The sequence below is a fragment of the Stenella coeruleoalba genome (genome assembly GCF_951394435.1).
Source record: "Stenella coeruleoalba genome assembly, chromosome: 11".
Classification (NCBI taxonomy): Eukaryota; Metazoa; Chordata; class Mammalia; order Artiodactyla; family Delphinidae; genus Stenella; species Stenella coeruleoalba.
In genome coordinates, this window is record NC_137157.1 from 53,144,131 (window position 1) to 53,168,408 (window position 24,278).

The 24,278-nt window shown below is 44.4% G+C and overlaps 1 protein-coding gene across 2 annotated transcripts in view; it reads left to right on the forward strand.

The window, feature by feature from the left end:
* PPM1H (protein phosphatase, Mg2+/Mn2+ dependent 1H) overlaps positions 1 to 24,278 on the forward strand; it is a 262,737-nt gene that overhangs the window by 75,569 nt on the left and 162,890 nt on the right. For both annotated transcript variants that reach the window (XM_079938193.1, XM_079938192.1), the window contains exon 2: positions 17,983 to 18,148. In XM_079938193.1, coding sequence (XP_079794319.1) covers positions 17,983 to 18,148 — 166 coding nt within the window. The remainder of the gene's footprint in view (positions 1 to 17,982; positions 18,149 to 24,278) is intronic.

Below are 24,278 nucleotides of genomic sequence, written 5' to 3' on the forward strand. Positions count from 1 at the left end.
ACTGGAGGGACTCTAGTCCCTGGCCAACTCAAAGCGACTGTGTTTTATCTAGGCCAGTGCTACTCAGTGTCATCAGTAAACCAGAAACATCACCCCCACTTGGGAACTTTTCTTGGTCCCACCTTATATCTACTGATTCAGAATCTCTTGCTGTGGGACCCATGTTTTCAGAAGTCCTCCAGGTGACTTGTAGGCACACAAAAGTTTGAAAACCATTATAAACAACAGAGATTGGTATTCTAAATGTACTTTTCCATGGAAACAGTGTCATAAATTGTATTTGTGGTCATTCAGTATTGTGCCTTATCGTTTAGTAAAATTTCCAGGTAAGCCTGTAAATGGGTCTAATGTTGTTTTGGTCAAAACGTATATTGGGGGCTTCCGTGGTGGCGCAGTGGTTGAGAGTCCGCCTGCCGATGCAGGGGACACGGGTTCGTGCCCCGGTCCGGGAAGATCCCACATGCCGCGCAGCGGCTGGGCCCGTGAGCCATGGCCGCTGAGGCTGCGCGTCTGGAGCCTGTGCTCCACAACGGGAGAGGCCACAACAGTGAGAGGCCCGCGTACCGCAAAAACAAACAAACGAGAAAAACGTATATTGAGTCAATCAGTTGTCTTATTCACACACTTTTGAACTGTAGCCCTTTAGGAATGCAGTAATAAGTTAGAAAGTATTTTGAAAACGTAGAATGTGAGAATTGTGTACTGCTTTTATTATTTACTGATTAATTCATATTTCATGTCAATGCAGAAAGGATATGTTACAACCAGCTTATGAAATTATGCAATTTAGAAAGGTAATGAAATGAAAATTACCCTCATGGCCCTTTTTATGAAGAAAAGTTCTTCCTCCTGATTTCCTCTCAGGCTCCTGGTTCCGCTATTAAAATTCATTCTCAGCCATTTAGAGCCTGTTTCTTACTACAGCCAGGATTCTGCAACAATGAGATCTATTTTAATCTCTAGATTGAAATGCAGTAAGGAAGGTAAACAGTTACCTCATTTCGAGTCTGTGGAATTTCCAACAATTTTTGAGACTTATGTAAGTACCTCTGTGTCCCAGGGTCATGGTTGGGAGTGGTGATTAGTTCTCGTTTGCTAAATTTCTTATAATTGAACATCCTGCTGTCTCCTGATGGTAAACGTCAGGAATAGTTATCTACATTAGTTTAGCATTTATTGATAGAATGCAGCTTTAAAAAAAAAAGTCGTCTCAATAAACATTGAGTTAGCTCAGTGGATAACAAGTTAAAGATATTCAGAGACTAAATATGCCTGACCAGAGGTTCCCAGAATTGTATCTCAATGTCTCTTTTTGGTCATAACTGTCAAATTTTTGCTGTTTTCTATTTTAATTTTTTTTAGTTTCTCTTTTACTGCTTAGGATAGGTGTCTAGAGATTCTTGATCTTGTGATAAGAATTTTAACCCCAAGTTACTATTTCTTCCCTTAAGTCAACAAATATTTCATTCTAGCTGTTTGACTACCTGCTGTATATGAGACAATACAGTAGTCTCTGAGAATACAAAATCAAATAAGATTCTACCTCTACCTTCATAGTACTTAATTATTACTATAATAATAGTGCAAGTGAGTGTGTACGAGTGCTGGGTGTGTTAGACTCCTTAACTGGCAATTGACAGCCACCCAAGGGGAATTTGCTATAGGATATTGGGGTTACCCCAATATTTGAGGGATAAATGAGTCTTGGGAACAGCTAGGTATAGGGAGTCTTGGTCTAGGGACTCAAACTCCACTGATACTCTTTTTTAAAAAAATTAATTAATAATTTTTTGGCTGCATTGGGTCTTCATTGCTACACGCAGGCTTTCTCTAGTTGCGTTGAGCAGGGGCTACTCTTCATTGTGGTGCGCGGGCTTCTCATTGTGGTGGCTTCTCTTGCTGCAGAGCATGGGCTCTAGGTGCGCGGGCTTCAGTAGTTGTGGCACGCGGGCTCAGTAGTTTTGGCTCGTGGGCTCTAGAGCACAGGCTCAGTAGTTGTGGCGCATGGGCTTAGTTGCTCTGCAGCATGTGGGATCTTCCCGGACCAGGGCTTGAACCCATGTCCGCTGCATTGGCAGGTGGATCCTTAACTACTGTACCACCAGGGAAGTCCCGATATTCTCTTTATTTCTAATATGTACTGTTACATAATGCTTCATTTCTCCTTTGTCTCTCTCTCTGTCTCTGTCTCTCTTCGCTCTATCTCCTCTACCTTTTTTCTTTCATTTTTCATGGAAGGGCCCTAATTGGCTCACCTACAGTCAAGTGGCCATCCCTAGACCAATCATGTGTGGCCAGGGAACAATTCTATGAGGGGGATGGAGGAGGGTAGGAAGGAAGGACAATGTCTAGAAGAAGGTGGGTCTGGACAGGTAAAACATGTCTCTGCCAGGTCTTTGCCAAGCACTTTACATTTATTCATTCTCTCAAGTCCTCAAAGTAGCCCAATTTTATAGTTAGAGAACTGAGTTTTAGGAAGGTTAATTAACTTACCCAGTTCACACAAGTAGTAAGTGGCAGAGCTAGGAAACTAGCCCAAGTTTCTGGTAATTTCCTTCATTTTAACCACTGCACTACTTAATGGCTGCATTGCTGTGTTTAAGAACCACAATATAGAAATGCATGTGAAGCAGCCTTAGGGTGATGTGGTCCTTAAACTGAGTGTTGAAGGCTGGGGGTGGGGTGGAGATTTGTCAGGCGAAAGGAAGATAGATCATTCCAGGTGGAGGAAAAGGCATGTGGGAGGAAATGGTGGCATGCAGCAACACTGCTTTCTGTAAGCCACAGGATGACTTTTATGGCTGAGAATAAGATGTGAGGAGAGCAGATGGGAAAGCTGAGGATCTGGATGGGGCCAACCATGAAGACCCTTGTGTGGCAAAGTAAGGAGTTTATATTTTACCCTGAAATCTTCAGAGTCCATTTGAAGGACCTGGAGCATGGGAGAGACATGCCCGTATTCATGGTTGAGAACTGTAAGTCTTGGCATGCTCTGCAGGATTTACTGGGGGAGGGCCAACCGGTTGGGAGGTTTCTGCAGTGGTACCCAGAGGATGCTATGAGTTCCTTAACCAGGCATGGGAGTTGGGGGATCTAAGTCATAGCTGTGAGGTAGAATCTACAGGCTGAGGGACTAGATGTGGGTGAGAGTAAGAAGCTAGGAGGACAGGCACATTCTTCGGAATTCTTGGTCCACTAAGACAGGAGCACCACAAGGATGGTATTTGAGACAGAGGTAGACAGCAGAAAGAAGCAGAAAATTCATGCAGGTTTGGTCAGCTTGAATGTATGCAAGATGCAGATGCAGGTATCCTGAAGGCATTCAGAAATGCACATCAGGGGCTTCCCTGGTGGTGCAGTGGTTGGGAGTCCACCTGCCGATGCAGGGGACACGGGTTCGTGCCCCGGTCTGGGAGAATCCCACATGCGGTGGAGCGGCTGGGCCCTTGAGCCATGGCCGCTGGGCCTGCGCGTCCGGAGCCTGTGCTCCGCAACGGGAGAGGCCACGGCAGTGAGAGGCCCACTTACCGCAAAATAACAAAAACAAAAACAGAAATGCACGTCAGACACCCCAGAGATCAGTACTGTAGGTATGAATGTGGCAGTGCGTACTGTTTCCATCTTCAGGGGAGCCTTGGGAATAGAGATCTCCCAGAGCAAGCTCGGTAGGAAGAAAAACCAAATGGGAGCCCCAGGGAACAGCAGCCTTTGAGGCTCACTTGCTCATCCCCACATAAGGGCTAGTGGGGGGAGGAAGTTTCAGTTAATCACATTCCTATTGTATAGAGACTTGCTATATGTCAAATATGGTTTACTGGGTATCAGAGGATTATCTTAGAATGGCTGTAAACCATGTTCCATAATTAATTTTGGCTCAGAAAGCAGTTTAAGATTTCCCATTAACTGGAGGCAGGGACAGGGACAGATACAGACTCAGCAGTAGAAAAGAATTCTTAGAAATTCCCTTTCAAGCAGAGATCCTCAGAGTACCTCCGAAAGGTGATCCACCGCCTTTTGGACGTTTCCAGTGAAGGGGACTCCTGCTTTCTGACGTAACTCATTGCATTGCTGGGCAGCTTCTGATAGTGTCAGAATTGCCTTTCTGCTGCCTCCGGCTCCCCCTTGGGCCTCTGGAATTTCCCTCCTGCTCGGCCATCCTGGCCAAGGCCAGCTTGGTGTAGGCTGTCCCTGTTAACAGAGCGAGTGAGCTGAGAAGCCAAGCTAGTGTGCTGAATTAAGAATATGCAGATTGGGCTTCCCTGGTGCAGGAAGATCCCACATACTGCGGAGCAGCTAAGCCTGTGCACCGCAACGACTGAGCCTGCGCTCTAGAGCCCACGAGCCACAACTACTGAGCCCACGTGCCGCAACTGCTGAAGCCTGCGTGCCTAGAGCCCGTGCTCCGCAACAAGAGAAGCCACCTCAATGAGAAGTCCGTGCACAGCAACGAAGAGCGGACCCCGCTCGCTGCAACTAGAGAAAGCCACACACAGCAACGAAGACCCAAAGCAGCCAAAAATAAATAAATTAGTAATAAAAAAAAGAATATGCGGATTGTGACCAGCTGAAGGAGGTGGCAAAAGCCACCCACACGGGGGTGGCCAGTGGTTCCCTCAGCATCCAACTCCCATTTTGGGGAAGTGAAACCCACAGGTCGTTTTGATGGAAGACACAGTTTTAATACACCCATACAAAGGAAGTACAGTCACAAGGTTAGTAATTTACAGATTCCAGAATCGAGGGGGTGCCATGAGCCGGGGGAAGGGCAGCTCTCTGTCCCGGGTCAGCAGCAAGCAGGAGATAGAGCAAGGTAGCAGGCATCTATGACAGTCACTCCTGGATATCCCTGGGGCATTCGTTCCAGGAGCCCCCACGGATTCCAAGCTCTGTGGATGCTCGTCCCTGATGGAAAATGACGTTGTACAGTGAATACAGCCTACCCTCAGTGTTTGTAGGTTTCACATCCGCAGATAAGGAGGGCCAACTGTACTCATAAAGTGGTTGGGGTGGGGGCTTCCCTGGTGGCGCAGTGGTTGAGAGTCCGCCTGCCGATGCAGGGGACACAGGTTCGTGCCCCGGCCCGGGAAGATCCCACGTGCCGCGGAGCGGCTGCACCCGTGAGCCATGGCCGCTGAGCCCGCGCGTCCGGAGCCTGTGCTCCGCAACGGGAGAGGCCACAACTGTGAGAGGCCCGCGTACCCCACCCCCACCCCCGCAAAAAAAAAAAAAAATGGTTGGGGTGGAGGAACTGACTGTTTAAGACATTTTTATTGGGGTGGAGTTGATTTACAATGTTGTGTTAGTTTCTGGTATACGACACAGTGAATCAGTTACGCATATTCATATATCCACTCGTATATCCACTTTCCTTGGGCTTAACTCTAAGTGGTTAATTTCAAAACTGCCCTGGGACAAGCGAAGTGGGAACTATGATGGGCATCCTAAACTCAAGTCCTCATCTAAATGTCCAGACTGGATGTGAGCAGGGTTACCATACTGTAAAATGCCCAGGCAGCAACTCAGAAAAGCAAAAGTTATTTTTCTCAAAAGGTTTTCTCATCACAGCAATCACTTGGTTATGAGGGGAGCCCAGCAGTAGAGCTCAGATTAAGATTCTCCCTAGAGGTGCCCTAGGTGCTCTGGTTTATCAACCACTTCTCTGCTGGAGATGTTCGGGGCTCCCTTCACATGTCTTGCTCTCATGAGCACTCATAAGTAAATAACTTTTTTCTTTGGAAAATAGATTTATTTTCCTTGAATTGATTTGAGGGGACACCTCATGAAGAAGACATATATATATTTTGTGGCTGTTGCCTGCAGCTTGTGGGATCTAGGGATTAAACCCATGCCCTCGGCATTGAAAGTGCAAAGTCCGTTAATAACCACTGGACCGCCAGGGAAGGTCCCCCCCCCAACCCCCGTAAAAATATTTTAAGCTTTTAGAAACAAATAGGCAGGTTTAGAACTCATTCATTATTCTAGTGCCCCATTGATGTTATGGAGAGAATATGAGTTCCTTTGTTCATTCAACTAGCTTATTGAGTGCCTGCTCCCTGCTGTGTGACTTGAGACGTGGGAGAACATAACCAAAGTCAACATCCAGCATTAGGAAGCATATCTGTCTTTAACTAATTGAAATAATGGGGTGGTATTGGGCATCCAGTTTTAAACAGTTGACATTCTTGTCAGTGCCTTTGTCTCCTTCAAGGCCATAGCAAAGTCTCGTGGTACTTTCTAGCTTTCTGAGGGTGGGGAGATCAGTTTTCCTAAAATGGAACCCAGATTTGGCCCTTCTAGGGCCTCAAGGGTTAAACTAGCATGTTCTTTTCCTTATAAATTAGGGAGTCTTGGTTTGTTAACTGAGCTGTGTCATGGGTCTGGGCACAAAGGTAGAAATGTTGGATCAGATAAAAATCAGCTTTCAGAGGACTATTTTGTTGTTGTTCAGGCTTTAATCTGGAAACAAAACAGACTTTCTCTACAGGTTAGTTAACACAAGGGTGAAGATTTTCCAAAGCAGATTATTTTTAGTTAAAATAACTGTGTTTTTAAAAAACGACTGAAGTAATGAGGGGAAAATGAATTATTGTTCTTAATGTACATTTGTAGTAATAATGTACTTGCTCAGAACAAAAAATGTTGGAGTGCTGAACCCATATGACATGTCACAATTCCTTCCTGCAGTACCTGTATTCTATTTATAGGCCGTTGTGCAACTAATTACAAGAGCGTCGCTTGTGTGAACACAATACATCGTTTAAAACCTCAGTGACTCTGAGAAAATGCCAGAAGGGCTCGTCTAGGACCTTTAATGAGTCTTTTTCCGTATGATACTGGTGGGATCAATAAAATGGAGGATCATGACGCACCTCTCTAGTGTTTAGGGTTACAAGCATTCACTCAGTTGTTAGATGGAAAGCACTTTAAACGGTTCTGTTTTCCAACAGTCAGACAAGTACCCTGTGAGGAAAGCACTGCTCATTGTTCCTGTCTTACCGATAAGAAACAGAGGCACAGGGAGATAAAGTAGCTTTTACTGAAAGTCCTGCCGCTACTTTTGGGCTGACCCAGCCTTTAGACCTGGGGAATCCGGTTCCAGAGTCTCTCTGCTCTTAAGGGCTTTACCCAACTGCCTCCCAAATTTCCAGCAGAAATCTGCCTGCCTGCACCCCACCAGGTGCATCCTGCTCTGTTGTGTGTTTAGGGTCACAGCCGTCGAGTTTGAGGAAAGTGGACGAGTGGCCTTCAGCTCTCCAATGAAGGACAGAGCACATTTTTAAAGATCTTTTCTAAACCAGGAACTCAGAAATCCCAATTTAGAGTGTTCTTACCACCAAACAGTCCTCTTCTGTATAAAATTATTCGTCTTGTGTTGCTTTAAGGTTAAAAAGGAAAATATCAGAGCCCTAGATGGCCCAGAACTTTCTTTATCCCAGAGCAAGGGAAAAACCAAAGATTGTATCTGGGTTTTTGAGGAAACTGCTGATTAAAAATTTATGTATTTTATTTGATGTCTGTTGAGATTAGCGTCCTTTTATCTTTTGGTTTCATTTCATTAGTTTCTGGCTTTTTAAAGTTCAGTTTTTTTAGGTTACATGCTTCAAATCGACTTTCACTTTGTCTTGAAAAATACATTTCTCTAACATTGCTGATAGTACTGCTACATCTGGTCAAATCAATAAAGAAAACCTTATCTTTAGCAATGTAGTGGCCTCAAGCACATTGCTTTTTTTCAATTGCCAATAGGAGCTAACAGCTATGTGCAAGTGGCACTGTTCTAAACCCGCAAAAAAGTTACTTTTCTGCTCTATTTAATTCAAAACTTCCAAACTTGACCTCCTTTTTAGGTAGGCCTTTATTTTGATTTCACTTGACCCCCACAGAGCTGCACTGTGGCCTTGTATGGGAATTGCTCCAGCATCTGACAGAGTGCAGACTTCCTGATTTAAATGTGGAAGTTGGTCTTTAGTGTTATCAATGGTTTTGCTTAGAGGACCCAGAGACTAATTGAAAGGAAGTGCCCAATGGCAGCTTTCTGGTTTTTACCTTTACTGTTTTAAAAGTTCATTTCTAAACAGCCAATGTGAAGAAGAAAACATTGATATTTATGCAGGGAGATCTTTGGGACAATACTATATCTTCTTTTGATCTATAGTGTTCGTGTTTTAATCTTCAGTTATCTAATTACACTGGTGAGGGAGCTAGGAGCTAACGATGGCCCCCAAATGCTAGCAGCAAAGTATATCCAAAGCTAAGGTTATAAGTAACACCAAGATGCACATTAAATTCTATCCAAACATACATCTCTCTCTTTGCTTCACTCATATATTATGTGTAGTGATATGAAATTGTCAGTATTGGACTGTTTTTGACCTATAAAAACAATTTCAGAGCGTTCAGTCTAATGGTTTATTTCAGGGCTCAGCACATTTTCTGTAAAGGTATAGGTAGTAAAATACTATAGGCTTGGCGGGCAGACAGTCTCTGTGGAAATTGCTAACTGCCATTGTACCTGGAGGCCCACAATAAACAATATGTAAATGAATGAATGTGGCTGTGTTCCAATAAAACTTTATTTATGGACATGGAAATGTGAATTTCATGTAAATTTCACATGTCACATAATATTCTTTTGATTTTTTTCCCCAACTACTTAGAAATGTAATAAACGTTCCCGGCTTGGGGGGGCCATACAAAACCAAGCAGTGGCCCGAATTTCACCCAAAAGCCACAGTTTGCCAACCCCTAGTTGGCTGCCACTGCCTTTGTAATTTCTGGTACCAAGCACTTTCTGTTCACTCTCCTGAAACCAATTTCATTATCTCCTCCAGAGCTCCCCACCCCAAGCCTTGTTTCACTTTCTCATCTCCCTTCATCATTGGAGTACTTCGTTCGCTCACCCTGCCAGGGGACACCTGAGCAGCGTCCTCTTTGCTCCTCTCTCCTCCACTACCCGTGTCCAGCAGGTCTTAACTAGGAATTCTCAGTTCTCTCACCTCCTCTGAAGCCTTCTGTTTGCTTCCATCCAGAGCCACTGCTTGATTCATGACCTCTTTGTCACCTGGACTGTTATAAAAGTGACACTTTGGTGACACTCTTGTGTGACAGAAGTGATGCTCTTCACTTTTGTCATTTATCCTCTATAATCCATCCTCCATCAGGCCACTACTGTTATTTTCCTAAACAGTTTTTATCATATCAGACGCTTCTTTAAAGCATCTTAGATTCTTCCCATGGGTCATAGGCTCTATAGGATAAAGTTCCTATAGAATTTCACGGTCTAGTTCTGATGTAGCTCCCTCGCCAAGCCTATACTTAAGTCACACCCACCCCTGTTTATAAAGTTCACATCACTGTTTTCAGAGGTTATTCCTATGCCTGGAGGGTCTTGCCTTGCTTTTTCTCTGATTCTTGATTTCCTCCTTTATTCCATGAGGCTGAGCTCAGGTGCCACCTTAGCTGTGACACTTTCCGTGACTCTTCTTTTGCAGAATTGTCTCCTCCTCTGCATTTTCAGGTCTCTTGTGACATATATCTTGGGTATAGCATCAGTCGGAACAACTCAGTTATTTATAGGAAGGCGTCTCTACTGTGTAGATGACTATGGGCTCCTTGGGGTAGAAGCCATGCCGTAGTCTTCTTGCTTTATCCCTCTTGGCTACACAATATTTTAAAGTCATTATTTCAATCAAGATGTACTACGTATCTAATAACTTTCTTGGTTTATTTATGAAGTCGCAGAGATCTGATTACAGGGTTGCAGAATCCAGTGCCTTTGGGGCCAGGCTGGTGACTTAATGGCAGAAGTGGACAGAGTGAGGTCTGGGGTGAGCTAGCGAGGAAATGCCCCATCTCTGATCATTGTTGCCCAAGAGTGTGACAGGTGTTGCTGAAGGTATTATTTTCCAAGAGAAATGGGAAAACTAAATTTTTAATATAAATATCCCAGTTTTTCTTTTAATTAATTAATTAATGGCTGCATTGGGTCTTCGTTGCTGCGTGCGGGCTTTCTCTAGTTGTGGCGAGTGGGGGCTACTCTTCGTTGCAGTGTGCGGGCTTCTCATTGTTGTGGCTTCGCTTGTGGAGCATGGGCTCCAGGCGTACAGGCTTCAGTAGTTGTGGTACGTGGGCTCAGTAGTTGTGGCACATGGGCTCAGTAGTTGTGGCTCGCGTGCTCTAGAGCACAGGCTTAGTAGCTGTGGTGCACAGGCTTAGCTGCTCCATGGCATGTGGGATCTTCCCAGACCAGGGCTTGAACCCATGTCCCCTGCATTGGCAGGCAGACTCTTAACTACTGCACCACCAGGGAAGCCTCCGGTTTTTCAATATGGCCAACTACAAATTCACCTTCTAAAGAAATACCTTGTGGGCACAACTTTTAAAATACCAACCTGTCTGTCGGCTGGATGTGGCCCTTGAGACCCCAGTTAGCAGACCCCGATTGGTCACATCTCTTCATTAGCCACGGACAGGGCCTGGGAACCAGAGCGTGCAAGTCTGCGTGATGGGAGAAGGCCTTGCACGTGTGTGCTCTGTTCTCAGCTGCGTTCATCCTGCCGTCTTGACACTCTGCCTCCTCCACCTGTTGGTGCTTAGCCATCTTCCAAGGTGTGAAAGCCAGACACCACAGAGAGTTCCATGGCTTCCATCCTTTCTCCTCCCTGGTGACACCCGCCGGGCCGTTAACTGAATGGGCTGGGGTGACCTCCTGTTCTGCCTCCTCCCCGGAGGTGGCTGGGAGAACGTTCATCAGGAACATCCATTCTTTTTTTTTTTTTTTTTGCAGTACGCGGGCCTCTCACTGTTGTGGCCTCTCCCATTGCGGAGCACAGGCTCCGGACGCGCAGGCTCAGCGGCCATGGCTCACGGGGCCCAGCCGCTCCACGGCATGCGGGATCCTCCCGGACCGGGGCACAAACCCATGTCCCCTGCATCCGCAGGCAGACTCTCAACCACTGCGCCACCAGGGAAGCCCAGGAACATCCCTTCTTGATGGAGGTTCTGGCTGTTTTTGCTGACGGCTGTTAGCGAAGGCTTTTGTTCCTAGTCAGAGCCCTGGTTTTCTAGTACACCAAGAATGAGAGGTTATTAACGCCCTTGGAGCTAGGAATTAAGTTGTCCTTATGTTCCAGCCTGTCTGGGTGGTCAGTAACCACTTCAGAGAATCACATGAAACATTGCCTGTGGGGTAACCTAGAAAAGAGAATTTTAATAATTGATTGCTATATTTGGTCTCCCGTAAGTGATTGATTTCCCACCCTTCCCCCTACGGCCTTTTGCTGCTTCTCAATTGTATATGAATCAGCAACAACTCAGTTCACCTGGTGGCCTTTCTAAAATGCTTGCTTCTTCTTACTCAGTGTGATTACTGGCTGTTTAGCGGTATTAACACTTCGTGTAAACTTTTTAGTCTAAACTGTCCAGGCTTTTATTTCCTTTAAAAACAAAGCAATAGAGTAATACCAAAAAAAAAAAAAAAAAAAAAACAAAAAACAGAGATCAAACCCAACCAAATTCTCTCTTTGGTCTTTTTCTGTGGGTCTGGGACCTGAGCTTCTGAGACCAGGAGCCTGGGGAGAGATGGCCTCGTTGGGCAGATCTAGGTGGGAACCTAGAAGTAGCACGTTCCTGACGGTGTGGCGCTTTCCTGTGTACAGAACACTGTCGCATGGGTGGCTTGTGTGTTGCAACCACTTTGAGAAGAAGGCTCAGAGGAGCAGGTGGCCTTGCTCAAGGTCCGTGTTCAGGGAAGTGTCATGCCGTGCCTCTTGTAGGCTCTGGATGTGACCCTGTGTCCTTGAGACTGGCAGAGGGACACTGACAGAAAGAAGAGGGAAGAAGACGTTCCCCTCAAACTCACATAACTTGATAAAAGTCCTCTGGGCCCAACACAAGAGGCAGCTAGCTTGTGTTGGATATATTATTATTAAGTAATAATATTGAGTACTTACTGTGTACTGTTAAATACTCGTTATGCTAGGGCATTTAATTCTATCGGAAGTGACAGTTATCATCCGCATTTTAGAGACAGAAAGTAAACTTACTGTGCCCGAGAACAGACAGCAAGTTTGAACCTGGTCTACCTGACCATTGTCTCTGTTGGTTCTTCTGCTGAGGTGCCAAGGGGGAGGGGTTGGTAATGAATGACTTGACACTTGTGACATGTGGGAATCTTTCCAAAACATTATCAACTGTGACTATCCTTTGTGGATTGACTGTCCTGTAAATCCTTTTGAAAATGTTTCCATTGTCAGTTCTCTGGACCAGTGGCTGTTGTGACAGGGGCTCACTACTTGAGAATAGTTACTCGTCTGAATTTAGTGATAGGAACCTGCTCTGTGTGTTATATTATCAGGTGAATGTCCTTAAGGTCAAGGTTTTGAGCAGATGAGAAGGCAGGTAACTTGATAATTTAACAGTTGCCATTAAAAGCAGGATTCTTCTGCTGAAATTCAGGTGGAGTTGATTTTTTAAAAATTTGTGACTAGAATATTTTACAAACAGAAAGAAGGAAAACAGGTTTCCAAAGTGTGTGATAGTAGCAGAGAATGAATCACTTGCTCTTTTTAAATAGGGTCTTCTACTGCTACAAATCTCATGGTCACATTCATGCCTGGTGTTCAGGTCATAGCTTCCAGTTGTATCTGATACACACGTAGGATTTTGGACTTCCAAGACCTTAAAATTCTGTATTTACTTGTTTTTACAAGGGGGGAAAAATCTAGGTGTTTTGTCCAGTTGAGGGTAGGCTGGTAGGTTAACACAGTCCATAATTGAATTTAACTTTGTCACGTGTCTCTCTGCTAGGGCAAACATATCCCGATCTTCTAAGGGAAGAAAGAACTGGATGTAAACTTTCCATATTGAAGACATAGTAGTTAACCTTCCCTTTCATCGTCTCACAATTCTCCCACTTGAATTTTAACCCTAACTTCAGAATTTCCCAGTTCTTTAATTTAGGTGACTAATATCCCCTCTCCCGAACACATGTATTTTAGCAACTCCCAGAATTTAATCTGAGAAGTACTACTAAGAAACTGAGGTTTGCAGAAGTTAAGCAACTTGACCAAACACTCTGCTGTCCAGTAGTTGTGACTTTAAAAAGAGGAGAACAGCAGTGGCCAACTCGTAGAGTCCACAGAGGATTACGTGAGTTAATTACTACATGTAAAATGCTAACAACAGTCCCTGGCACATAATTAGTTCTCAACAAGTGTAAGATACTGTTATTACCCTACATCTAGGAAGTAGCAGAGTTGATTTCTGTCTGGTTTCATTCATTGTTTCAGCAGATGTTTGTTGAACACCTGCTGTGTGCTAAGTTCTGGGGAGATAGCCCATGTCTTAACCATTGTGCTTTATTACTTCCAGTTTAATTTCAAGGAAGATGTTCTCCTCCTTTGTAGGAAATTGGAAAATAATGACACCAAAGAGATGATGATTTGTGGTCCACCAACGTTTTGTCTTTAAGTCTTCAAAATAAGCATCATGGGTGGGTATTGCTTAAAGAAAGGACATCTTGAAGTCATTCCTGTTGATCTCAAGATAGTGCTGACTTTTTGCTGGAGCCTATGATAAGAAGGGAATGATAGAGTTGCTCACATAAAAAAAAAAATTGAACCTATTGACAGAATGATGCTTCTGAACTCAGAAAACAGTTTTTCTCAGTTTACTTTTAGAGGAATTGGAGGTTTTATTTATATTTAGTAAACAAAGCATTTGCCTTTGAAGAACAAAATGAAATATTTAAGTTGATAGAGGTCAAGCTTTTTATTTATTTGTTTTTTGCGGTATGCGGGCCTCTCACCGCTGTGGCCTCTCCCGTTGCGGAGCACAGGCTCCGGACGCGCAGCCTCAGCGGCCATGGCTCACGGGCCCAGCTGTTCCGCGGCATGTGGGATCTTCCCGGACTGGGGCACGAACCCGTGTCCCCTGCATTGGCAGGTGGACTCCCAACCACTGCGCCACCAGGGAAGCCCCAGGTCAAGCTTTTTAAAGCCAAAATAAATTGAGAAGAATCAGGTCTTTCTACTAAAGCTGTACAGAGTCAGGAATTTGAAATAATATGAAATATTGGATAGCAGTTGTGTGTTTTAAAAAGGCAATGGCTTTCATTAAAATGACTATCATCTGGGTAATAATCAGATATCTGACCAAACAGGCTTCCAGGGCTGGGGCTGCTGTCTTCCCTCTAGGTTGACGTTTCTGACTTTGTGATATTTCGTCAGTGTCATTCACAAGCTGTATTCGCTTGAAATGGCAAAGGAAGTGTACCCTTGATTGTTCTTCACGGTTCCCTGGCTTTGATGAGTCATTGCTGGACAGCCTTCTCAACCAAGTGCCGATAAGAATAGACACACAATAGAAAAATTAAACAACTGAGAGCTGAAGCAGAAAGAGCTGGGACTGTGCTGTATTTAGCTGTGTGACCTTGTGTAAGCCACAGTATTCCTGGGCCCTGGGTTTCTCATGCATACAATAAAGATTCTAGGGTCTCTTGCTGAAGTTAGGTCAACTTTGGAATTTAATATCCCCCAAGAGAGATAGGAGATATACAGCACATTCAAGGGACAGTGATTCGTGATTTATGTAATTATCGTAGCTTTGTTGACTGTTGGAAAATAGCAGTGGCAGATGAGTCAACCTGGCATGCAGCTTTCGGAGATCAGTGATGCTTTTTTTTGTTAAAGTTATGCTTTAGTCAGGTTTTTTTTTTGGGTCCCAATGGTCAGGGTGATGCCAAGTTCCAGAAATAGAAGCCCCGATCTTGTTCAGAGGACGGTACGGAAGGGACGGTTGTCACGAACTTGTTTTCCTAGCCGAGACTCCACTTTGGCTTTCCCTAGGGAAGATGTTAGTGGGTGACCACGGGGGTGTAACATCACCATCCAGCGAACCATCCGCCCCAAACGTGTTGCTTGGAAGTCACTATCAGTGACAGAGAAGAGGCAGGTGGTATTTTAAATCTCCTTCCTCTGCCGGGTTTGATTCTCCAAAAATCCATGTGAAAGGGAAACTCCAGACAAATGCATGTTCTGTATTAGGAGCTCCAGCTGCAAACACCTGGACTAAACGTGGGCTCCTCTAGAGACAGGCAGATCTGAACCATCCATCCTTCATCCTTCCTCTGGGTGCCTTCTCCAGTAGCTAGAGAAGCAGGGAGAGAATCCCCTTTCTCTCAGGCACGGACCTGAGCTTGCCTAATCTGCTTATTCCGTGCTTCCCCACACAGTCCAGCTGGTCCTCCCACCGACTGATGCAAATCCCCGTGTATAATAGGAAGAGGTTGGGCTGGGGGTCAAAGGAGGCCTCACTCTGAATCCCAGCAGCGCTCCTTCCTGGCTGTGGAACTTGGGATAACTTACTTAGCTTGGGCAGCAAGCATAGTGGTATTAATGGTCTTATGCAGGTAGTGTGTGTCTTCATCGTGTCGTCAAGAATTGCACTGTATTCTTTTTTAATTTTTTTTTTATTGGAGTACAGTTGCTTTACAGTGATGTTAGTTTCTGCTGTATAGCAAAGTGAATCAGCTATACGTATACATCTGTCCCCTCTTTTTTGGATTTCCTTCCCATTTAGGTCACCACAGAGCACTGAGTGGAGTTCCCTGTGCTCTACAGTAGGTTCTCAGCATTGTATTCTTAAACCTTGTGAAAACGCCTCCTCCTTAGAGGAGAGAGTGAAGGTGGGGCCGAAAACTAGACCTTGACCTTTTCCTCCCTTCATCCCTGAGAGGGTGTGGAGGCAGATTTGACCTCACAGAGATCAGCAGGGACCCCTGCCTCCTACGAGGGACCCCCACCACGAGGACAATGGTCTTCATATTCTGTAAGCAGCAATCTACTTTAAAAAAAAAAAAGAATCTTACACAAAACTGTCGTGTGTAAAATGAGTTAAAGACTTCCATTTATAAAAATATGGTTAAGTTGAAATTTATAATAAACTCAGGAAGAATGATAAAGCAGTTTCAGTGAACAGAAATTTGAAATAGCGGAGATAGTAGATGACTCTTATGATCTTTTTCCTATTACATATAGATAAGTAATTGCAAAATTTTTTTTTTTTATTTCTTTTTGGCTGCATTGGGTCTTTGTTGCTGAGCGCGGGCTCTCTAGTTGTAGCGAGTGAGGGCTACTCTCTGATGCGGTGCGCAGGCTTCTCATTGCGGTGGCTTCTCTTGTTGCGGAGCACGGGCTCTAGGCACGTGGACTTAAGTAGTTGTGACACACGGGCTCAGTAGTTGTGGCGCACGGGCCTATCTGCTCCGCGGCATTTGGGATCCTCCCAGACCAGGGCTTGAACCCGCGTCCCCGGCATTGGCAGGCAGATTCTTAACCACTGCGCCACCAGGGAAATCCCTCAAATGGTATTTTTTTAAACAGATCTTCTTCCAATCAAGTGATACTGGTCAAAGAGAAAAGATAGAAGGATTATAATGCCAAAGCTGCCCAAAATATATAGACTGGCATGTATTTGTTCACATGTAACAGATGGGAATCAACTTTTAAATCATTGCAGTTTTTTCCAAAATGCTTATACATTTAAAAAATAAATTTAAAGTAAATGTTAAAACATCTGAAACACCTCCATAGAATCCCAAGGTTTGGTAGAAGACTGTTCAAAACACACTCCCTGAAGTCTTACAGCACTCAGATCTCAGTTTGCTCTGTTTCCTGTTTGATTGTAGCGTGTATACAGTTTTTAGTACTGAAAGCCATTTGATATAAAAAATGGTGATATTTGAATAAGGTCTGCAGTCTGGTTGACAGCGCTGGATCAGTGTCAGTTGCTTGTTTTGATGTTGTACTTGAGTGATATAAAATGTTGCTTTTGGGGGAAGTTGGGTGAAGGGTACATGAGATTCTCTATACTATTTTTGCAGTTTACTCTGAGTTTATAATTATTTCAGAATTTAAAATTCTTTATAAAAAGTCATTTGAAAATGATCATCTTCTAATTAATTGTTAGGAGGGAGTACAACAAGACTGAGTGGTGTATATACCACACTTTTAAAGTGGTTTTCCATCTGTCTTACCTTATTTTGAAAAAAAAAGCATCTTTCTTTCCTTGCCACTGAGTCTGTATCCTCCACACTCACTCTGTCACCTACTGTGACACTGTTGAAATTTTGGGAAAAAAACACAGGCAATGGCACATCAAGGAGAGCTCTCTTTCAGGAAAACTAATTTAGCTGCCACTTAACTAGTTAATAAGAAAATGGTACCGAAACCCAGGAGTTCATTCTGCGGTCACCTGATACAGAAGAAGGTCTATGAATGATGTAGCATGTTTTTCTGAGGCATTCCTGTGCTCAGAACATTAGTAATTAGGCCAAAGAATATCGACATGCCATGAGATCATAGGGCCACACGTACAAATCAGCATGCCCTATAGTCTGTTGTGATGATGCAACGTGAGGAGTGTTATTCTACATGGGAAAAGATAAAGGAGTGAAGATAATTTTAAAAGAATAAACCTTTGATCCGTTCACTTCTCCGTGTGTAAAGTAAAAGTGGTCATGGCAGTCATGAAATACAGTTCTCTGTTCTCTTGGATTTTACAGTGTGCTGTAAACGACTGCCTTGTTCTTTGATAAGATTGATGGTGGTTTTGCTCTATCACTTGGAGAAATGCAACGGAATTCCCTGAGCCAGCCATCTGTCTTCAATGTAATTGGCAAAAAGTGATTGTCTCGAGTGTTTTGACTGGAAGTGGATTGGTGGGGTTGATCCCGTCTATCAGACACCTGCGAAGGTGAGCTGACCTCAGCATATTGCTTTAGCACATGTTTTAACATATGCTGGTAGAATTACATTAAAAAAAAAAATCCATTTACTCCACCAAGGCTGTAAGGTCCTGTGCATTAAGTAGGGCGTTCGTTTTGTGCCAGTTGTGAAGCCTGTCTGGGCTGACCTGAGGGACTGGGCTCTCAGCTCTCCAGACATCACTCTGTCTGACCAGCTTTTCTGGCTTCTCCTCCAGGGTTATCAACGCCGGGAAGAGCACACACAATGAAGACCAAGCCAGCTGTGAGGTGCTCACCGTGAAGAAGAAAGCAGGGGCCATTACCTCAACCCCAAACAGGAACTCAGCTAAGAGACGGTCCTCACTTCCCAACGGGGAGGGGCTGCAGCTGAAGGAGAACTCGGTAAGACCCTCCTTCATCCCCTGTTCTTGGGTGAGAGGAACATGCACGCTGTGGCCCCGTTGTGGGATGTTTGGAATGGAAGAGAGAAAAGCCATGTCCCCAGGGTTAGTGGAGTGGCAGGTCTGTGCTCAGGGTATCACACCGTCACAGCGAAGGTGACACATGGAGTTAGGAAGAGCTGGTGTTGAATTCCCTGGCGGTGCAGTGGTTAGAACTCTGAGCTTCCACTGCTGGGGGCTCGGGTTCCATCCTGGGTTGGGGAGCTAGGATCCCGCAAGCCGAGCAGCACGGCCAAAGTAAACAAACAAACAAATAAATGGAGCAGCTGGTGTTTAGGTTCTAATTCTAAACCTTTAAAGTAAAGAAAACGCCCATATCATATATGAATTTTGCTGCAAGAATTAGTATATATGTTTGGTGGTTTTTAAGAAGCTACTTCAAGGTTTTTGTGAAGGAGATAGTCCCTGGAAGTCTCTCAGAAGCAGTAGGAGGAACTCGAGCCATCGGCTTGCAGCCCTGCTACGCACGACTCTGCCCCTCTCCTCCCCTTGCCTGCCCCTTAGAGTTGCCCAGTTGGAGCCTTGCTTGAATGTCTTCCAAATTAATGTTTGTTTCAACTGGCCCAAAGCCCTTGCATCCTATGGGGCAGCCCTGCAGACCGGATGCCCTATTGACAAACCACAGAGCATTTCTCCTCTTTCCAATTTCTGGAGAACAAAGCAGACATCCTCGGAAAGTTCTGAAGAAGCTCTCAGACAAGTATAGGGAACAATCAGCTCTCTGTCCATCGGCAGATTTAGTCCTACAGAAAAGAGACATTAAATGGGTTGACCCCAATGTGACTGTTTATTCTGATGGTCTTAGGATATTTTTGTATGTAAATTTCTACAGGATTGTAAAGGATCTAGGAATCTCTTCTTAGTCTAAGTGACAGTGTCTTGTTGCATTTACGCTTAGGGAATAAGAGTACTGATTTATTTTGGTAGCATTAGTTCAACTTAGGGTTAGAAAACACAGTGACCTGTGGAGATTCATCAGTTGTGCTTGCTTTCAAGGCTGAAGGAAGCACTGATTAGGCCTCTCCCAAAAAGCGAGAGTCAGGGACCCAGATGGGCAGGACAAAATAATACTGGTTAAGTGCATGGTCTCTGGAGTAAGACGTTTCAGAACAGTCCATTGCTTGCAGCTGTTGAATTTGGGGATAGTTATTTATTCTCTGAGCCTCACCCTTTCTCTTCTCTAAAAAGGAAGGATAATAATGGTAACTACCAAATATGGTGGAAGAGGCTAGTTGCAAGTAAGAAATCCAACAGTCCATGTAAAGTCTTGAGCCAGTGTCATCATTAATAAATCCTTGATCAATGCTAGTGATTATTATCCTAAAGTCAGTTCTACTTCTGTAATCCTCTGCGGATAACGCCCACTGGGTTTTCATTCATTTGTAAACTGGAGATCACACAATGTCTTTCGTACCTTCTTGATGGACTTATTTTGAGGATTGAGTTTTTATGGAAAAGGGCTCAGGAAATGTGAGACATTAGTGATAATTGGGTATGGGTGCCAGTGACTTAATGTTGCTCTTTCCCCTGGCAGGTCTCCTCTGCCACTGGATATAAAGGGATTTCTGTAAAACTAAGTCAGTGTTGACATTTGGCTGAAGGCCTGTGGGTGATGGCGTTTTCCCTTGTTGCTAAGTTCCTCCTAGAAGTGGAACCAGGAGTAACTTTTTACCTTTCTTTCCTTAAGAACAGTGAAACCAGTGCATGAGCCCTTTAGGATGGAGCCGGGGGCCTCCTTTGTGATGACTCTGAACCTCTGTGGGGTCCATGAGCCACTAGGAGGCAGCAAGGACATGCCATGCAGAGCCGGCACCTCTCCCCCTGCATTCCTGCTTTGGCCACAGCAGCTTCACTTCTACCTGCCTTATATATTAGGCTACTTATTAGAGTTTAAGGCAAGCGCTGTGCCGCCTTTTTCCTTTTAATTGTGGGAAATTATACATAAAATGAAAGTTACCATTTTAACCATTTTTAAGTGTATGGTGCCATGGTATCAAATACATTCATACTGTTGTGTAACCATCAGTATCATACATCTGCTGAACCTTTTCATCTTCCCAAACTGCAACTCTGTACCCATTAAACACTAACTACTCCTTCCTTCTCTCCCCCTTCCCCTCCCCGTCCCCTGTCCCTCGTCCCTGGCAACTACCATTCTATTTCCTGTCCCAGTGAATTTGACTGCTCTAGGGGCCTCCTATAAGTGGAATCATATAATATTTGTCTTTTTGTAGTTGGCATATATCACTTATCGTAATGTCTTCAAAGATTATCCATGTTGTAGAATGCGTCATAATCTTATTCCTTTTTAAGGCTGAATAATAAATATTCTGTTGTGTGCGTACATACCATTTTGTTTATCCATTCATCCGTCGATGGACACTTGCTTTCATTGTCTATTGTGAATATTACCACTATGAACATGGGTGTTTGAATACCTGTTTGAGTCCCTGCTTTCGATTCTTTTGAATATACACCCAGAGTGGAATTGTTGGGTGATAACGGTAATTCTGTTCAATATTTTGAGGAACACCATGCTGTCTTGCACAACAGCTGCACCATTTTACATTCCCACCAGCAGTACACAAGGGTTCCAATTTCTGCACGTTTTTGCCAACACTTGTTAATTTCTGTTTTTCTAAAATAACAGCCGCCCTGATGAGTGTGAAGTGGTACCTCATTGTAGGTATGTATTTCCCACGATGAGCGATGTTGAACATCGTTTCATGTGCTTCTTATTGGCCAGATATATCTTCTTTAAAGAAATGTCTGTTCAGGTCCTTTGCCCATTTTAAAATCAGGTTGTCTGTTTCGTTGTTGTTGTTTGTGCTGCTTTCTAAAAGCTGGAAAAGCATAACCTAGTGTGCCAGGTGACTCACTGAGTGCGAGCTGTGTTCCAGGAATTGGATGCTGAGGATTCAGCAGGGAATAAAACAGACAGCAATCCCTCCCTACAGGGAGCTTGCGTTCTTTGACGGCGACAAACAGTTAAAATAGATAGCATGGCAGATAAACACTACGGAGAAAAACAAAGTAGGGAAGCAGTAGGGAAAAACAAAATAGGAAGCGTGAGGCTCAGGGTGGTTAAAGGAGGTGTCAGACTGTAACACGGGGGCAAAGACCTGAAAGGGCAGCTGTTGGGAGGAAGAACATTCTGACATCCTAGGCAACTGTAAGAACCCTGAGGCAGGAACAGGCTTGCAGTTTCTCAAAGAATCTGCCAGGAAGCCCATGCGTCTGGAGCAGACATAGGAAAGCCTGGGTTGCAGGTGACATTGTCAGAAAGGTTATAGAGAGTGAGACAAAGTGGCAGGACCTCAAGGCCGTTATCGGGACTTTGGCTGCTATGCTGAATGAACAGTTTGCTAGCAGAGGTCACTGGATATACTGCTTAAAAGAGGCCGGTGATTTTTGCCATCTAAAGACATCCCTTAACTCAGATATGGTGACACTGAGGAAAGGGCAGTGACAGCATAGGGCCCAGGGCAAGAAAACACCCGCAGGAGACAAGTAAGGTGATCCCCCCTTTCTCCCTGTGATTCTCTTCCTTCACCCAGCAAGTGTGTGCTGAGCTCTGAGTCTGCACGCTGGGCCTTGGGGCTGAGGAGATGAACTCAGTACAGTTCCCACCCCCTCGAGCAGAGTTGGGGAGGGGAGGAAGGGTCGATAAGCAGCAGTACTACAGTGGAGTGAGTTTTAGGAGAAACAGAAAAAGTCCAGGTTGTGTGGACGCTCAGACTGGCCCCTGGTGGTTTGGGGAACAGTGGAGGGGATAGGCTGGGTCAGGTGAGGGAAGGCTCCCTGGAGAAGTGACATTTGAGCTGTCAGAATTAACCAAGCAAATAAGAGAAAGGGGAGCTCCTGACAGGGAACGTGCAAATGCGGAGACAGGCTGGCGTGAGAGTGCGTGGGGCATGTCTTCCCACGTTTGGGAGCACGTGTAGTCACTTGGAGGGGAATGAGGCAGGAACAGCAAGCAGGTGTCACACGTGAGGGCCACTGAATGCCCTAATAAGCTGGAATTGTAACTAGTGACTTTAGACAAAGGCATAACGGACTCACGACAGTGGGGAGGCTGACTTGGAAGACGAGGGGAGCACACCTAGAGGCTGGGACACCTAGGAGTCTGGCTCGTGCAGAAATCTGGGTGAGAAATGATGAAAGCTCGAAATAAGGGAGTGATTAGAGCAAGGGGCAGGCTCGGAAGAGATGATATGAGAGGTACTGTTGAGGTGACCAGGTGACCAACCATGCGGGGCAGGGGAGAGTGGGAGGTGCCAGGTTTCAGCCACTGGGTGCTGGTCCTTGAAAGTGAACCCCTGGGGCAGGCACAGGTTCAAGGTGAGGAGATGGGCGGAAATGGCGACTTGAGTTTTGAGGATGCTAACTTTGCAGGGGGGAGTGTTTTGTAGGAAGTTAGAGCTGAGGGATTGGAGCTCAGAGCAAGTCTGGGGGGCTTAGAATTCAGGAGTTACAAGCCCAAAGGAATTCCAAGAAGAGAGGGGAGTTGTCAGAAGCAGAAGTAGCAATGCTGCGGGCCACAGAGAGGCCAAGAAAGGTAAGGATGAAAAAGTGGCAAATACTATTATAAGCAAGAAATGCAGCAACGGGAAAAATAATGGCATCATTATTTCATTTGCAAATAGAGAGTTGACAGGCATGAAGGATGGTGAAAGGAAGATGCATGGACTCTCTCCAGAATACATGTGATGAATTTCTCCCTCCTTTTCGACCTCTTCATCCCCAACAAACTTTGTACAGTCAAAATAAATATTTCCACAAGACTTCTTTCACATATAATATCACCTTCATCTTACTTGGAGATTGAAGAAAGCCTAAAGTTTCCTGTAAGATCACATGAGATTCACCATGAAAAGAGGAATTATCACAGGAATATTTTTATATGTTAGAAACATGGGAGGGACTTCCCTGGTGGTCCAGTGGTTAAGACTCCGCACTTCCGCTGCAGGGGGCGCAGGTTCGATCCCTGGTAGGGGAACTAAGATCCCGCTTGCCACGCAGCATGGCCAAAGAAAAAGAAAGAAAGAAAGATCAGTGATGTGCAAGGAATTCAATTCAGCAGGAGCCTAACTTTGTATTTGATAACGTAGGGTAGTTGGGTAGCAGTGAGATGATTATTTATCACTACAGATAATTATTGATTGGTATAAAGATTATAAGACAACTTTAAATTTTTCTAAGCTTTTTATTTTATATTGGAGTACAGTTGATTAGCAGTGTTGTGTTAGTTTCAGGTGTACAGCAAAGTGATTCAGTGATACATATATATATGTATCTATCCTTTTTCAAATTCTTTTCCTGTTGAGGTTGTTACAGAATATTGAGCAGCGTTCCCTGTGCTCTACAGTAGGTCTTTGTTGGTTAACCATTTTAAATATAGCAGTATGTACCTGTCAGCTTTAAGCCATCCGTCATGCCAGCTTACAGAGAATTATTTTATCCTATTAGTACACGTAATTGTGTAGCCAAAGGAGTCAAATTAATCCTCCTGTTTTAAAACAAACTTAAAAAAGATTTTGGTGGATAAAATAACATGCACTCTGTTCTGCTTCTCATAGCTTCCACGAGGCATTTGCCGAAGGAGCGTTGTTTCCTGTACTTGGGTGAGCTCTTGACAGCAGCGCCTTACTTATAAGAAAGAAAATACAAATTAATTTCAGGTTCCATCTACATATAGAGGAAACTCTCAGGAACAGAAGAAGCCATGTTCGAGAGAAGTCATAAAACTTAAAAGGAAAACAAAGAGAAGAGTTCCAGGGTATTCTGTGCTATAGTTTTTTAGCCTGAAGAAACGCAGTGGGATATGGTGAATTACTGATTGTATTCTCCCTTAAAAAATACTCGGCAATGGGTCTAGTTTCTCCTTTTTAATTTAGAGTTTAGTGATATAATTAGTGAAATAAAGAAAGAAACATTTCTCTTTTGAGGAATAAGGAAGAGAAGTTTTGAGACCTCTGGGTATGGAGTGGCTATGAAGGAGAGAAGGATGTTTTCTGTGACAAGTTGGGGGTGGACTTTTCCTGTGCCGGCATCACATTGGGTAGTTGGTG